The sequence below is a fragment of the Marmota flaviventris genome, chromosome 5 (assembly GCF_047511675.1).
Source record: "Marmota flaviventris isolate mMarFla1 chromosome 5, mMarFla1.hap1, whole genome shotgun sequence".
Classification (NCBI taxonomy): Eukaryota; Metazoa; Chordata; class Mammalia; order Rodentia; family Sciuridae; genus Marmota; species Marmota flaviventris.
In genome coordinates this window covers 8,944,432-8,962,632 of record NC_092502.1, presented here as the reverse complement: position 1 = coordinate 8,962,632, position 18,201 = coordinate 8,944,432, and the positions used below count along the sequence as shown (strand labels likewise).

The 18,201-nt window shown below is 43.9% G+C and overlaps 1 protein-coding gene across 1 annotated transcript in view; it reads left to right on the top strand.

Moving 5' to 3' along the window:
• The first annotated feature begins 10,394 nt into the window (after positions 1-10,394).
• The window catches only part of Nsg2 (neuronal vesicle trafficking associated 2), a 49,872-nt gene continuing 42,065 nt past the window's right edge, over positions 10,395-18,201 (top strand). Inside the window, exon 1 of the mRNA XM_027938768.2 lies at positions 10,395-10,523. Coding sequence (XP_027794569.1) covers positions 10,395-10,523 — 129 coding nt within the window. The remainder of the gene's footprint in view (positions 10,524-18,201) is intronic.

The window sequence follows — 18,201 nt, the reverse complement described above, 5'->3', positions numbered from 1 at the left end:
ATCCAGGATTACTGAGCTACTGAAAACTGATGAGGACATAACATTAACAATAACAACAAAAAGAAAAGAAAACTATAGACCAATATCCATGATAAACATAGATTTAAAAATGTCTATACAATACTTGAAAATTGAATTCAGCAGCACATTAAGAAGTTCATATACCGTGATCAAATTTCATTCCAGGGATATAAGGATGGTTTCAGCATATGTAAATCAATAAACATAATACAGCAGATAAAAATAATCAAGGAGGTGGGCATGGTGGCTTATACCTATCCAGGGTTTGGGAGGGGAGGCTGAGGCAGGAAGATAGCAAGTTCAAAGCCAGCATCAGCGACTTAGGGAGGCCCTAAGCAACTTAGTAAGACCCTGTCTCAAAGTAAAAAGGGCTGGGGATGCAGCTTAATGGCTAAGCACCCCTGAGTTCAATTTGTGGTACAAACAAAAACAAAAATGAAAAGAATCAAGTATATTAAAAAAAAGCATATGATCATCTCAACAGATGTAGGAATTAGGCATAGAAGGATCATATATGACAAATCCATAGACAACATCATACTGAATGGGGAAAAACTGAAAAAATTTCCTTTAAAATTAGGAACTAATCAAGAATGCCCACTTTTACCACTCTTATTCAATATAGTACTTGAAACTTTAGCCAGAGCAATTAGACAAGAGAAATAAATAAAAGGAATACAAATAGTAAAGGAGAAAGTCAAATCATCTTTTGCTGATGATATGGCTCTAGATTTAGAAAACTCTAAGAACTCCACCAAAAAACTCTTAGAATTAATAAACAAATTTAGCAAGGTAGCATGATACAAAATCAGCATTCAAAAATAAGTAGCTTTTCAGCAGTAAAGCACCTCTGGGTTCAATCCCCAGTATCAAAAAAAAAAAAAAAAAAAAGGAGCTTTTCTGTACACAAATAATGAACCCACTAAGAAAGAAATTAGAAGCATAATCCTATTCACAGTAACATCAAAACAAACAACAACAACAACAACAACAAAAAAAAAAAACTCTAGGAAGAAAACAAACCAAGGAAGTGAAAGACCTCTACAATAAAAATTTAAAAACATTAAAGAATGAAATTGAAGACACTAAGTTGGAAAGACCTTCCATGCTCATGAATGGGGATAATTAATAGTGTTAAAATGGCCACACTCCCAAGTGATCTGCTGGTGCACTGCAATCCCCATCAAAATACCAATGGTATTCCTCATGGAACTAGGGGGAAAACCCCTGAAATTCATAGGGAAATGCAGAAGAGCTTGAATAGCCAAAGCAATCCTGAGCAAAAAGAATAATGTTGGAGGCATCATAATACTTGATTTTCAAAATATTCCACAGATAGTAACAAAAATAGCATGATATTGGCATAAAAATAGACGTGTAGGCCAATGTAATAGAATAGAGGACTCTGAAATAAACACATATGTACAACCAACTGATTATTGACAGAGGTGCCACAAACATGTTGGAGAAAAGACAGCCTCTTCAATAAATGGTGCTGGGAACACTGGAGAGTCTTGTGCAGATGATTAAAACTGGACCTGTTTTCTCACCTTGTACAAAACTCAACTCAAATTGATCCAAGATCGTAAGGTAAACCCCCAAACCTTAAGACTACTAGACAAAAATACAGGAGAAATACTTCAAGGTCTCGGCAAGGGAATGCTCTCCTGAGTGGGACCGCAGTAGTCCAGGGAACAAAAGCAAGAATTGACAAATGCAGTTACAAGAAGCTGAACATCTTTTGCACAGCCCAGGAAACAATCCACAGAGTGAAGGAGCAGCTTGCAGAGCAGGAGGGAGTCGTTGCCAGCTGCTCACCCGATAGAGGATTAATACCCAGAATATAAATTAATATCCAGAATTTAAAAATGACCACAGAATAAGTAATCCAATAAACAAAGGGACAAATGCGCTGGTCAGACAGTTCACAAAAGCAAAAATGATCAATAAATACACGAAAAAATACTCAATGCCTTTAGCCATCAGAAAATGGTTGGTATCAAAAAAATCCAGAAACAGTGCTGGTGAGGATGTGGAGGAAAAGGAGCCCTCCTGCGTGGAAAAACCAGTGATCACATGAGTATCTTCAGGGAAAATGAAAATAGAACTACCACACGATTCAGCCAAGTCACTCCTGATTATTTACCCAGAGGAAACGAAGTCAGCACACAAGAGAGACGGCGTGTGTATTGAGACACGATTCACAACAGCCAAGATGTGAAATCAGCTTAGGTGCCCAAAGACAGATGAATGGATGAGGAAAATATGGTCGATATGGGGAGCAACACTGAGCCAGGATGAAAGTGAAACCATATCATTTGCAGGAAAATGGATGGAACTCTAGGACATTCCGTTAAGAAAAATAAGCCAGGCACAGAAAGACAGGCCCCACACGTTTCTTCATATATGGAAGCTAAAAATATATAAAAGGTAACCTGATAGTAGAAGAGGGACCATTAGAGTATTAGGGAAGAGGACGGGGCCCAGGGACCAGGAAAGAGGGGAAGAGAGGGAAGGGACAAGGAGAGTAGAGGGGAGGTGAACATGATCAAAACTTGACACGTATGTTATGGAAATATCACAGTGAAACCCAGCAATTGGCACAATTAATAGTCATCAATTATAATTTCAAAATGAAATAAAAATCTTTACAAAAAATGGAGGGAGAGGAAATGTGGACACAACAAGGGAGGCAGGCTCCAAGAGGGAAGGCCCGCGAGGAGGCAGCCCACTGGGGCAGCCAGAGGAAACCGAGCCGCCAACACTGGCCACAGACTCTGGGAGCCCACAGCACGTGGCCTTGGTTTATGTTGGTTAAGCCACCGCATCTCTCAGGTTTTTGTCATGGAAGCTGTAGAAAAGGAATAAAATCACAATTATTATCAGTTAAAAAAATTAAGTCTCTCTTCCTCTCCTTTAACTTCTTTCTTCCACTTAACCCTATGCCCCATTTCTTTCCTTCTGAAGACGGGCTTTTGGGTGCAGACTGACAGATGCTTGAACAAAGGCTTGAACGTCGTCAAGGCCCCTGATAGCGGAAGGTTTCAACATCTTTTTTTGCTCTTATTTCCTGTTTATCCTCTTCGAGGAAGCATCTGTTCAAGTTTTTCACTCACTTTTTTTCTTTAACTGTGGTTGTCTTTTATTTATTTATTCTATTTTGTTATACATGACAGCAGAATGCATTTCAATTCATAGTACACACATAGAGCACAATTTTTCATGTCTGGTTGTACACAAAGTAGAGTCACACCATTCGTGTCTTCATACATGTACTTAGGGTAATGATGTCCATCTCCTTACACTGTCTTTCCTACTCCCTGCTCCCTCCTGTCCCCCTCTCCCCTTTACTATTTAAAGTTTCCACCCATGTTCCACACCCGCCCCTGCATTATGGATCAGCATCCTCATATCAGAGAAAATATTCAGCATTTGGTTTTTTGGAATTGACTTATTTCAGTTAGCATAATTTTCTCCAATGCCATCCATTTACCTGAAAGTGACATGATTTTATTCTCTTTTAATGCTGAGTAATATTCCGTATATACCACAGTTTCTTTATCCATTCATCTACTGAAGGGCATCTAGATTGGTTCCACAATTTAGCTATTGTGAATTGTGCTGCTATAAACATTGATGTGGCTGCATCACTAGAGTATGCTGTTTTTAAGTCTTTTGGGTATAAAACAAAGAGTGGAATAGCTGGGTCAAATGGTGGTTCCATTCCCAGTTTTCCAAGGAATCTCCATACTGCTTTCCATGTTGACTGCACCAATTTGCAGTCCCATCATCAATGTATGAGTGTGCCTTTTTCCCCACATCCTCGCCAACACTTATTGTTGTTTGTCTTCATAATAGCTGCCATTCTGACAGGAGTGAGATGAAATCTTAGAGTAACTTTTATTTGCATTTTTCTGATTGCCAGAGATGTTGAACATTTTTTCATATATTTGTTGATTGATTGTATATCATCATCTGAGAAGTGTCTGTTCAGTTCCTTGGCCCATTTATTGATTGGGTTATTTGTTTGTTTGGTGTTAAGGTTTTTGAGTGCTTTATATATCCTAGAGATTAGTGCTCTATCTGATGTACCTGTGGCAAAGATTTGCTCCCATTCTGTAGGCTCTCTATTCACCTTACTGATTGTTTCTTTTGCTAAGAAGAAGCTTTTTAGTTTGAATCCATCCCATTTATTGATTCTTGATTTTATTTCTTGTGCTATAGGAGTTTCACTCACTTTTTAATTGTGGTGTTTGTTTTCTTATTGTTGGCTTCTGAGCATACTTTGTATATTCTGGATGTCAGTCATTGTCAGGTCTATGATTTGCAAATATTTTCTCCTCCTCTATTGCTCATATTTTATCTTCTTAACGGTGTCATCGGCAAAGCAAAAGTTTTAAAATTTAATAAACTCCAACTCATGAGTCTTATCTTTTGTAGATTTTGCTTTCGATATTAAATGTATGAACTATTTGCTTAGCTCTAGGACACAGAGGTTTTCTCTTGTGTTTTCTTCTAAATGTTTTATAGAGCTTTCAAATGTTTTATAGATATATGATCTATATTTATGTAAGACATGAAGAGTAGGTCAAGGTTTTTGTTACAACATATTTTTTTTTTTAAAAAAGATTATTTTCTCTATTGAATGTACTTGGACTTTTGTCAAAAATCAATTTGTCATATTTGTGAGTCTATTTCTGTTCTGTCTTTTCTCTTTCATTGACCTATTAATATTAATATATACATATCTCATGACAGTACCATGCTATATAAAATACTGTAACTTTATAGTAAGTCTTACAATTGGGTAGGGTGGTTCCTCTATGTTACTCTTCTTTTTAAAAGAAGAATAAATTTTTTTAAAAATTTATTTTGGTAGTCCTGGTTTCTTGCCCTTTCCATAAGAGAATGATCTTGTTGATCTACAAAAATTCTTGCTGAAAATTAGAATTAAAAATTTATCCATAGATCAGTGTTTAGGGAATTGACATTATTCCTATGTTGAGTGTCCAATCCAAGAAATTAGTGTGTCTTCAATTATTTAGATTTTTGAGATTTTTTGTAAGCATTTTGTAGTTTTTATCATATAGGTCCTATATGTATTTTGCTAGATTTATACCAGGGTTTCATTTTTCATTTTGGGGAGTTATTGTAAATGATATTTATACATTTTGATTTCTGTTTATTGCTAGTGTATATATATATGATTAATTTTGCACATTCATACTTTTGCTAAACCCATCTATTAGTTGTAACAATTTTAGTTTTCGGCAGACACAACATCCTTGTTTTTATGTGGTGCTGAGGATCGAACCCGGGCCGCACGCATGCCAGACGAGCGCGCTACCGCTTGAGCCACATCCCCAGCCCCTAGTTGTAACAATTTTAAAAAATAGATTTGTTGGGTTTTCTATGTAAACCATCATGTTTGAAAAACAAGGATAGTTTTGTTTCTTTCTTCCTAACCTGTGAGCTTCTTCTGTTCCTTGCTTCATGGTACTGGCTAGTGCTCCCAGTAGTGCTGGGCAGCAAGTAGCACCAGTGGACACTGTGGATCTGCCCCAGGTCTCAGGAGGAAGGCATTCACTCTCTCACGCTTCCATGGGACATTAATTTTTTAAGGCACCTTTGACCAGGTCACTGAAATTCCCTCCTATTCCAAGTTTTCTAAGCATTTAGATTGTGTTAATGTTACACTTAATTGAAAGCTTTTTCTCCATCAATTTCACTCCTAAGAGTAAGCTCACTTGTTCAAGGTGTATTATTTTCCTTTTTGCTGGATTTAATTTTCTATTTTGTTGACGTTTTAGCACCTACATTTATGAGGTATGTTGGCTGGTAGTGTTCTTGTCCTGTATTATCTCTGAGTGATTTTGATATCAGGTTACTGCTGACCTCATAGAAAGAGTTAGAACATATTTGCCTCCTTTTCTATTTTCTGAGAAAGATTATGTACAATCAGTGTCATTTTGTTTTAGATTTTTTTTTTGGTTGAATTGACCAGTGAAACCACCTGGGCTTAAAGATTTATTTGGGTGACTATTTTAAATACAAATTCATTTCCTTCATGGTTAGGACTCTTCTGGTTAACCTTTCATTTGGAGCACGTTCTGATTCGTGGCTTAGAGAAATTAGGCTATTGAATCTACTTCATAAGTTGTTTGCAGGAGTTTATTATTATTCTCTTAAGGTCTGCCTGCACAACAGCGTCAAGCTCTGTCATTCATGGTACTGGTGATTTGTGATTCCTCTTTTCTCTTTGTTCATTCTCTGCAGAGTTTATCAAATTTATGGATCTTTAAAAATAACTGGATTTTGCTTACATCACTTTGCTCTATTGTTTTTCTTTTTTTCATTTTGATATCTGCTTTTTATGGTCTCTTCTTGTTTGCTTTGTTTTTATTTTGCTCTTATTTTCTCCGAGTCACAGCATATTTATTTTGACTTCTTTTATAACATACACATTTAATGCTGTGAATTTTCCTCTAAGCACCACTTTTGCTGTGCTTCCCAAATTTTAATATCTTATATTTTCATTTTCAATTCCAAAACTTTCTAATTTTCCTTGAGACTTTTTTTTGACATATAGATTATTTAGAATTAAGTTGTTCTGTTTCCAAAACAGTTGTTTGGACAATTCCCTGTTATTATCCTGTGACTGATTTGGGGCCTTGTTCTGTTATGGATAGAGAAACTTCTTTGTCTCATCTCAGTTAAAAAAGAAAATGTTCAGGTTTGTTTTCCATCTCAGAATGCACACTGTCTTGTAGGTGATTCCACTTGAGAAGCATGTTCATTCTCTGTTGTGGGGGGAATATTCTGTAAATGTCGGTTCTTTTGTAACAGTGATTCTCAGCTGGGGTGGTCTTGTCCCTTTCTCCCTTCCCCCATGGGACTCTTGCCAATGTCTGGAGACATTTTTAAGTGTGCATCTTGAAAGAGAGATGCTGCTGGCGTCTAATGAGCAAAGGCAGAGATACTGCTAAACAATTCACGATGGCTCCCCCACAAAAAATAATTAACTGTTCCAAAATGAATAGTTGTGAGGTTGGGAAGTCCTATTTTATATCAGTACTCATTTTCTGTTTGCTTTTCAGTTAATGAAAGAGAACCATTGAAGTTCCCGACTGTTATTGTGGTATTCTCTAAATCTCCTTCCTGTTGTGTCATTTTGCTTCACGTTTTTATTAGGTTCATACACATTTAAGATTGTCTTGTCTTCTTAGTGAATCAACAATTTTGTCTTTTGTTGTATGTAATGCCCCTCATTATCTCTTATAATTTTCTTTGGAATCGACTTTGTCTGATGTTAACGTTAATATAGCTACTTCAGCTTTCTTTGGGCCAGTATTATTATGATTTGTCTTTTCTTATCCCTTTACTTTTTTTTATTACTGTCAAACGATCCTTTTTATTGAAATATTTTCCTCTGTAGCTTGTAAACAGCTGGGTGTTCTACAGCTCCATTGTCGATACCATCTGTGAAGTCCTAAGAGTAGAGGACATCAACCCTGCAGACCCAGTGTGGAAATCCCTCATCTCCCAAAGGGGGTTCCCAGGGTTCTCCAGCTAAATATCAGTGCTCATCTGTTAGGCAGTGCTGACGGTCACATCCAGAGTGATTTCCACTTTGCTGTTTCTCTGTTTCTTTCTCCCTTGAGGGCCTTAATGACCAGGGAAGAGGTGGAATGCATTCCTGCAGGGGGGCGCCTGGTGTTCGGACTGGCCAGTTTTGCTGTAGAACTCAGGCCTCTGGACCAGCTGTTTACTTGGTGAATTCACCACCAATCTCTTTTTGGAAGAAAGAACTAGGGGACCGGTCTTGGGGTCCAGGTGGATCTGGTACCCATGTTTCCTCCCAGTGTACTTTGGTCACATGACTTTCATCTTGTTGAATCTGGATGACATGGAAGAGGTGGCTGATGGTGGATATAGGATGATAGAAGATAGTTGGCCTTGGCTCCTTTGGAGCTGAAAGCCAAAAGCCCATCCTTTCAATTTTAATGTACTTACATTATTATGTTTAAAGTGAGTTGTCTCAGCAGTCTCTCTCTGTCTCTCTCTCTCTCTCTCTCACACACACACACACACACACATTTATTTCATTACTGAACATATAGATAATATGTTTATTTTCTTCTGGGCGTTTAGTTAGAATAGTGCATGCTTACCATGCGAGTACTGGCTAGGTGACCAAACGAATTACCATGCAAAGGAGGGCTCTTGAGAGCAAAGGAGGAAGCTGACAAATGCCAAGACAGATGGACCCTGTAAAATGCATCCTAAACAGCACTTCAGCTGGGGACGAACAACCAACAGTGGCTGGAACCACAGCTGGGAGAAACCAGCGGCAATGGTCTTGGCCTTGGAGGATTCGAAGAGGGGATGCGTGCAGTCCCTAAGGTTGGTGTGGCTCAGCCACTCAGGATCTGGCTCCCATGTCCAAAGGGGTTTCCTTGGGCATACTCTCTTCTCATGCTCACAACCACTCTGCGAGGGGAGTTATTGTCCTCATTTACAGATAAGGGAGCAAAGGCCCAGAGAGTGAATGCAGAAGGTCCAAGATTGGTATATTCAGAATTTGGTGGGGGTGACACTGCTCTTTGCCCTTTCTGATTCCAGACACTAACCTGGATGCCATAAGCCATGTGCTGGATGTAGACTTTGGTGGCGATGGAGCGGGGCTCAAGTCCCAGTTCTGGGCTGTTGAGCTCTGTGGCCTTCGTTGCCCTGTATGATCACAGTGTGGTTGTGGAGCAGCGCCTTCAGTGTGTGCAGTGCTGTCACTTGCCCTGCTCTGTACCAGATGCTTTCTCTGTATGTCCCACTCGCAGCACCTCACCCCAACCCCACAGTAGGCACTGTTAGAAACCACGCTCTGCAAATGACGGAGACAGCCAGAAAGGGACCAGAAAATTGGCCACCATGTGGGAAAAACACAGCAAATAATCTTTCATTTCTGTTTTGACCGTGGGTCAGACCAGAGTGCAGGGCTGGAGTTCTTCTGCTTCTCGGTATTATTCAGGAAGGTCTGAGGAGGTGATTCCTTCTAAAAGTGTGCCTGCTTTTCCAGTTTCCCAAAGGCTCAAGGATTGCTTTTTATGTAATGTCTACTGATTTTTAAAATGTGTATTGTTTTTGGGGTGGCCAGAGTCCCTCCCACTTTTTGAAACCGTTGTCCCATGCAGTGGTTGTGGCCATGCATGAGAAACAGCAGGTGGTGCCAGATGACAGATGGTGCGGGAGCCGTCCCGGTGGGAGGGGGCGCGATTGGAGCAGGCAGGCAGCTGCCAGATCTTCCCCGCTCGCTGGCGCCTCGCTCGCTCGCAGAAGCTCGGATCCAGACGCACGCAAGGCGCTGTCCTTCAGCACCACGGCTCGCGCTGGGGCGGGAGGACTCCTGTTTGTCCTCCTCCTCAAATTGGCTTGAATCTGCTCTGACCCCAAGAGTGCAGCACAGTAAGTAGGCATTTGTTTTTGTTGAAACCACTCCCCAATACCCTCTAAATCCTACCACCCGGTCCTCCCCACAGCAGCCTCGTTTTCTGGGGTAACATTCCATCAGCAGGATTGACAAGAGGAATTCAGTTGTGCTCGGCTTTTGAGGGTGGGGTGCAAGCACTGTTTGACTTCCAAGGGAGCTGGAGAGGAATAAATGCGGTTTGTTTATTTAGTTGGCAATCTTGCAATATGGGGGCCGCTAACTTTCCATGGAACCAAAAAAAAAAAAAAAAAAAATGGCCCTCCGCTATTGAGGAAATGGAGGCATCCATGGCTGAATAACAGGATCAGCTCAAGCCAGCCTCTTTTTGTTTTATGAAATTGAATGTCATGTGCAGTCTACGTGTGATGTGAAGGGTACACCTGGAGACATCGAGTGAATGCATTGTCTTTTTTTTTGGGGGGGGGGGGGGTTGCTGAAGGAAAGCCATGTAATGAAATAGCAACCAGGGTGGCGAGTTGAAATTTATCATACTGCAGGGGGACCCAGAATAATGGGATTTCGTTCTGCACTAAAAATAAGCTTTTCACTGGGGTTATATGGATATTTCAGCTGTAGTGTTTGGGTATTTTTAAAGCTTGTATTTTTTTATGTAGGTCTGGGATTTTCCTTGTTTCCCCCAATTTGAGGGCTATTGAGCCCTGTGGGCAGGTGGCATGTTCTGATGATTAAAGAAGTTTTACTGGACAATGGGGATCATGTCAGGAAATCTAGCGGAAGATCAATGACTGATCACTAGATTGAAAGCCGCCCAAGTGGAGCTGTTGAGGACAGCGCAGTTTTCTCTGTCGCCAGCCCTCTCTCCCTGCCTCACCTCCTGCTGTAACCAGAACCCCCTGCTTGCCTTAGGTCTGGGAAGAAAGGCGTGAGGATGGTGAAGCTGAACAGTAACCCCGGGGAGAAGGGCACCAAGCCACCTTCGGTGGAGGATGGCTTCCAGACCGTCCCCCTCATCACCCCCTTGGAGGTCAATCACTTACAGCTGCCTGCGCCGGAGAAGGTAAACGAGGTGCTCTTCCCCTCGTCATCCCCCTAGGACCCCTATCCCAGGAAATAAAATGGCACGAAATCCCATCCCAATTCCTTTCTTTCCCCCATCAGCCATGGATGCCCCCTTTCTTGTAAAACGTAGCTATTTTCTCCAGAGACCAGACATCTCTTGTATTATTCAGATTTATGGTAAGTGTTTCTTCATTTTTTGGTTTGTGTCTATATGCTTGGGCAAGCAAATCAGGCTTTCCTTGTTAAAGTTTTGTCACAGCAGATGAATACAAATAAGCTTCTAGATAGTGACAGAGAAAAACCTGCCTCGATTATTTTGGGAGGTGTTTCAAGAATTAGCTGGTGTACATTTGAAGACAGAGAATTGGATTCAGTCCAACAAGCATTCAGTTTGCACCTGCTAAGGCCCTGTCCCTATCTAGGAGTTGGTTATAAAAAGAAAAAATTACAGAACACTTATTCAGTATGACAAATGAATGTAATGTGTCATGGTGAATGCTGTACCTGAACATCACAAAGGCTCTGAGAGTGCATGGGTGGAACGATCTAAATTCTGTTGAAGTGGGAAGAGGCTGGGGAGGGCTTGGGGATAGGACTGGGGGACAAGTTAGATAAGCTACAGAGGACATTTGGATTGGGACTTTAAAGGTGAGTAAGAACCTTCCAGGAAGACCATGGAGGGACAGGCATTTGAGGCCAGCAGCACACATGTGCAAAGTGTGGGGAGCCTTGGGGACAGCATGCCTGGAGCAGAATGTCTCCGGGAGAGGCGTGGCTGGGGTGAGTGATGGCTGATGGCACATCTCCTGACATGGGAGTGGCCCATGAAGAATGGAGGTGGGCATTCATACAAAGGCGAGGGGTTGTCATCCCATGGGCACAGATGGGAGAAACAGTCATTCACTGCCCACCTGAGAGTGCTTGGGGTTTATAATGTGAGTTTTGGGCCATCATATGAGAGATTTGGAGGCAAAGGATGAAGAGTGAACAATGGATCATTCCGTCTGTTTGATTTTCTCATTGGCATCTCCAGGAGGGCACTGTGCGTCTTACCACTTGGCTCCATCCAATCCAGAGAGGAGGAGCCAAAGCTAGATAAAGAGCCTGCTGATTGGCTGGGGTCGAGTCATTTGTTTTGAAAGTGCAGAGGTTGTCAGTAGGAGATGGTGCTGGAGTGGGGTGGGGGGCAGACATGAAGATTTCTTGGGCCATTCTCAGAAACTGATAAAGCCTTTAAAAATAAATTTTGAACAAGAAGTTAGCACTCAAAATGTGAAGAGACAGGATTAATTTAGTCCTTGCTACATGCATATCAGATCTTCTCAGTTTTTTAAAACATATCAGAATCATCAGAGATTTTTAAAACCCCTAATATCTAGACCACACCCTAGAACAATTTTATCAGAATCTCTGGGGTGAGACCCAGTGTCCATATTAGTGAAATCTCCCTAAGACACTTCTATGTGCAGCTAAGGTTGAGAGTCGCTGTTTTAGATGTGCAGAGGCCCTGGGAATCAGGAATCATGCACTCTCATTTATAGGAACGTTTGGTGAGTTATCCAAGTTCACAGAAGGAGCCATGGAAGTGCTGGAATTGGAAGCCAGATATAAGTGGAACTGGGGAAGGAGGAGGGGAGTGTTTTCCTGGGGTTCTGTGAGGCTCACAGCTACAGCCTGCAGACCTGCGTTTCCTGGCAGTTGTGCAGAGAGAAGGGATTGTGATGGGGTCACTTTTCTTAACCTTGTATAAGCCTGCATGACATTCAGAGCTCATTGTGGTCTCTTTCTCCCCTTACTCTTCCCACCCTGGTACTTTCTTTCCTCAGTGAAGGAGGAGACAGTCCTGATAAGCACTGAGTATTTAGTCCAGACATATCAGAAAGTTGTCCCAAAGGATGGCCAATAAATAAGTACCTTATCTCCACGATGGACATGTGTGTTTGTAAAAGGAAGCCATGAATCCCGAGACATGCAGTGGGTCCCAGTTTGCCTGCAAATCCCCACAGGGGCACATCCCTGCAGGGTCACACCGCAGGCTCTCTCTGATGTTTATGACAATGTTTTTGCTGGGTGGACCTCAGTTTCCTCAAGTGAGCAGGATCCTGCCTACCTCACCATGGTCAGAACGAACTTAGATGTGGTCTCACGTATAAAGCATCTGGCACAAAACTAACTATAAAAGAAAAATAGTTCAGTCTTCAAATGTTACTTCTTAAATGTTAGAGGCTGTCTTCAGTCATCTGTAACACACACACACACACACACACACACACATTTTTCTTCCATTTTCTCAATAGCTTAATAGAATATTGGAGTTGCAACTTCAATTTTTTTTTGTACTGGGGTTGAATCCAAGGCTTTGTACATGCAAGCAAGTACTAAATCACCAAGCTACAGTCCCAGCCCTTTGATTCACATTTTAAAAACTGAAACACAGAGCAGTAATGTAACTTCCCAAAGCAAAGAGTTGGTAAAGCATCTTGGATGTAGAATCTGGACAGTGTTGTTCCAGAACCTTCCACTTTCACAGGAATGAGAAACAAGCTGGCCTGGGATTCCATAGATTTTTGTCCCTGTCTCAAATTCAGTCATTCACCAGAGAGTGACTTGGTTTTCCTCCCACAGGTCTCTGTCTTCTCTGAGTGGGGAACTCTATTAACAGTTTTGTGTGCTAATATTTAGATTTTATGATATTTACAAGAGCAAACATGCCTTCCCCCTGACATTAGGAAAAATGTATTAAAAGTGAATTCCCATGAAGAAGCCAAAGCTCTCTAAATGCTTAGGGTAGTATTGTGGTTACCAGTGTCTGAACCTCAAGTGGGATCACATCTTTTCTCCACCTTTCGCCAGCCTACCTTGACTAAGGACTGGAGTGGATTTCCCAAACTACACAGCCTCAGCCTCTCTGAGTGTAAGACAGGGAAGTAACGTTAAGACTCACCTCCCAGGGATGTGGAGGAGGTGATGTAAGCCCCAGTGTGGTTTTAACCCTTTGATTAGATTAGTCATATGGTGACTATTTGAAGCTGAAATGTTTTGGGGGATTCAACATTGAAGTTATTGAGTCCAGTGTTAAATCAAGGTTTTTCTCTTTGGAAAATGTAAAATATGGAATGAGCTTGGTGTATAAAACTCAAAATTATCTTTGGATTCATTCACTAAATAATCTCGAGTAGTGAACATCAGGAGGAAATAAAATTGGGAGGCTCAACAGAGAGAATGAGGTCTTTAGCCTATTTTCTCTTACTATAACAAAATACCCGAGGCTTGGAACTTCATAAAGAAAAGAGGCTTATTTAGCTTACTAGCTCACTGTTTTGGGGTTGAAAGTTCACATAGCATGGTGCCAGCTGTGACTGGGTCACAATTTGTTGGATGGCATCATGGTGGTCGCATGTGTGAGGGAACATCACAGAGAGAAAGCAGGAGAGATCCAGGAACCAGACGTACTCACAACTCTCTCTCAGGAGTTAACTGGGGCCCAGGAGAACTACCTTCATCTCTTCTGCTGGCAGCACCCCCTGACCTGGCCTTTCACCAGGCCCCACCTCTTAGAGACCTCGCCACCTGGCCACCTGGCTGTGCTGAGTTCTCAGTTTCCATCACACGCGCCTTTTGGGACACCCTTGACCATATCCAGACCATAGCAATGGGCTTGTCTGGGCCGAGCTGGCCTCTGCTGCCTGGCTTTCAGTTCATCTCCTCGGTAGCTCAGGCACCCATTCTGCTGGTGGGGACACCAGGCCCAGGTTGGTGCAGCGACTGTCCCAAGCTTCCCAGTCGGAGTGGGAGAGCCCGGGGAAGCCCAGCACACCAGGCACTCCAGCGGTCTCCTTCGTGATGCTGAGAAGCGTGTCCATGGCCACTGCTCCTCCTGAGCTCCCTCCCAGGCAGGCTCCTAGGTCCACAGGTGGGGCCTGGGTGGTTCCCCAGAGACGACACCCCCACCTCCAGGGTTCTTTCTTGTCCAGTGCCCACCACTGCCCTCTGCCGCGTGGGTAGTCCCTGCCCCTTCTCTCTGCACTGCCCTGGGCCTCCCCAGAGCTGTGGCCAGTTGATCTCCCTTGGAACCCCTTGCAGTCCCTCTTTACCACATGATGTCGCCCTCAAGCCCTTACCTTACCAGCCCGACACCACCTTGCCGCCAGCGCTCCTTCCCTTGGTTCCTGCTCCGCACCTAGAACTCAGTGTGCCACGGCCTCTCGCACAGCGCTTCTCAACAGCGTCGCTTTGTCTCCAGGGGGGACAGCTTTGGTTGTCAGAACTGGAGGGGTGATTCTCCTGGCAGCACTGAGCAGAGGCCCAGGAATGCTGCTAAATATCCTGCAGAGCACACGATGGCTCGCCCTGTGCCCCACAGAATTATCCTGCCCCAAATGCCAACCATCCCGAGGGCTGATAAACCATGTCCTGGAGTTGTCCGGAGTGTCCGTGTTCTGTGCCTCCTCCTCCTGGAGCACGCCCCTCCTTCTGTGCAGAATACCCCTCTCACCTTTACTCTACCTGTAAGACAGAAGCTCTCCTGGCGCCTGGCCCTGACCACCCATGAGTACGGCCATGGCTCCATGTAGCCCTCTTACAGCCATCCAGCTGTCCACCCACCCACCTAGTCACCCACTCACCCAGTCACGTAGTCAGAAAACCCTGTTGTGTGCTTTCTTTGCACCAAGCGCTGTGCTAGGCCACATGTGTGCAGCTCCGAGTCCGGAGGGAGAGAGGGACTCTAAACAAGCCGTCACACAAATGGAAGTGCAGATGCAGATCGCAGAAGGGCTATAAAGGATAAGGTGCTTCCTGGGAGAGGGGGTAAAGCTGAGAGGGTCTGATTGTGTAGGAGGGTGGCCGGGAGCTCTGCGGTTCCTTATGGGATCCCGGCTGAGACCCTGCACGGGGAGTCGGGGTAGGGGGACCAGCAGCCAGCAGGCACCGAGGAGCACGGGAGACACTGGGGAGCAGGGCTGGCTGAGACACTGAGGGGGAGGCTCAGCAGAGGGGAGAGGGGGCTCTGGCTCCGTGGGGCCTGGAGCATGGTTTTGGAAGGAGTTCAGGGCAGGAGGGCCGCGGCACAGGGTTCTTTCTTAGGAAGGCAGTGCTGGCTGCCTCGGTTACAGGGGGATGCAGGACGGGGTCTGCCTCCCTGCCTGATCCTCAGGCTTCTTCCTCTTTCCTTCCAATCGTTCCTCCACAAGGCGCCAGACAGTTACCCCAAACAGGTGATTACTTTCCTGCAGCGGTCACACCATGGGTGGTGGGGGAAGAGAAAAGAGCAGACGGCACAAGCCAGCTAGAAGGTCACTGCTGAGCTCACCACGTGGACAGGGCCCTGGGAGAGGGGAGGTGGTGCACTTATTGAGACTTGGTGCCAGGTTGGCTGTGGGGAGGATTCGCTCTCTCTGCTCCGTTTGCCCCCAGACTTGAGGACACTGGCTTTGCGTCATCTCAGTAGCCCACTGACACACGGTGGCCCGTGGGAAATGCTGCCTGAAAAAGACCCCTTCCCCATCTGGCTTAGCCCGGGCTCAGTTTCTACACTTGACCAGCGGGGACACAGACTCAAAGCTCAGCAGTTGAGTGGCTTTCTCTGAATCATGGGAGCAAGGTCTTGAAAAACTGGGACGTGAACTGGTAGACACCCAATTCCGGAACATGCACTTGGCGCCTGGGGCCTTTGGTTTCTCTGTGTCCCTACACCAGCTCAGAGAGCCCTACACCTCTCTGTGAGGTTTCTCCCATTGTCCCCACTTTACAGATGCAGAAGTAGTCTCGCAGAGTTGGCCTGGTGTCCTAGGACACACCACGAGAAGATGATGTAGCCAGGATCTGCACGCAGGCGTGCTGGGTGGTGTCCAGGAGTGGACAGCAGGTCTGCAGAGAAAAAAGCCGTCAGGCCAGCCCCTGGTGGCAAAGCCCAGGGAAACATGGAGAGGCAGGCCAGCTGCAGGGCCCCGGGCAGGCATCCCGGAAAAGGTCAGCTCACCAGCTTGTGAGGAACGCGGACTTTCAGAGGCCAGTTATTGGTGTCTCTCATGCTCACATTTTGTGTGGTGGATCGCGTGCACTTTCTAGTTCTACAAACTGAGTTTAGGTCTCAGCTAAGCGATCCACTTGCTATGTGGCTTTAGGTAAATTGCTCACTCTCTCTGGGCTTTGCGTAGTTTTCAATTGCAAATTGAGCATGGTATCTAAGCAGCAGGGTTCCTGTCAGGAAATAGACGTGACCACTGTCTCCTAGCCCTGGCTCAGGGCCTGGCCCAGAGAGAGCTCACTGATGGATTTCTTTTCTTTCACTGGACACCAGATTATGTCCACTGAAGACAATTTTGTTAGGAGACTGTAAAAGTGAAGCATGCTGGGAATGACGAGGTCTCAGGGGTGGCAGAGGGGACAGTGTGTGGAGCTCTGTGGTCTGCGGCTCCTCAGGGGGGTTTGAAGGATACTGGGCAGAGGGGATGGCCACTCTCCTCACTGAAGCCTCTGTGCCTTCTCCGCCCTTCCCTTGCTTCTTTCTCTCCCTGAGACACGGGATCAGAGAAATGTCAGCCTCCCCCCAGGGGGCCCCAGAAGGGCACCTCTCTGCAGGTCCAGTCCCCAGGGCCCCCCATCTTCAGAGACTCTCAGCACACATGCTGGGGCCAAGGTCCCTGGCAAGGCAGCTCCTGCAAGTAGATAAAAATGACCAATGATCATGTCAAACTTTTTCTATAATTTAAAAATCACAATTTTACATGTGGCTGGGGTTGTGGCTCAGCGGTAGAGCGCTCGCCTAGCACATCGAGGCCCTGGGTTCGATCCTCAGCACCACATATAATAAATAAAAATAAAAAGATATCATATCCAACTACAACTAAAAAAATAAATATTTAAAAAATAAAATCACAATTAAAAAAATATAAACAAATTGTTTACGTTATCAGATTGGCAAGAGAATTTTTTTACAGAACATTTTAAAAATAATATCCAGCATTGATAACGCTGGGGACACATCCGACTTCAGTCCACTCTTGTTGGTTATATAACTTGATGCGACATTTTTCAGAAAGTGTTTTGGCATTGTTTATAAAATTCAAACTCTTTAGACCATTGGCCTGATAAGCTTCCTGTGGTGGGAGTTCATTCTAAGGGCATCTGTTCTTACGTATGCAAAACCATATGTATGTATGCATAGGTTTAAAAATCATGTGTATTTTAACTGGGAAGAGCTCGGGCTGTTCCGTGGGAGGGCTGTTCCAGGGAACTCCGATGCTGGACGTGGAAGACTAGGCAGTGGTTGTGGGTGGGAGGTACAGTCCTCATGCTCATGTGGGATGAAGGCAGAACTTCAGAGAGTGACGTGGAGGGATCTCCTGTGGAACATGCACAATGTGTGTATGTTTTATTGTTTTCTAAGAAGTTTATTTGTGATTGACATGATAATTTCAAATATTCATGAGGTACAGTGGGATGTTTTAATGCATGTTTGTGTTGTCTAATGATAACACACAATGGAATATTATTCAGCAATAAAAAGGAAGAGATCCTGTCATTTGTGATAACATGGACAAATCTGAAGGACTTTATGTGTATATATGTTATATTCTTATAGTTCATAAAACTGTTTCAAAAGGGCACATAAGAAGCTGTTAAGTATTTGGGAAACAGAGATGGGGTGGATGGGGTCCATTTGAAGATTTTAT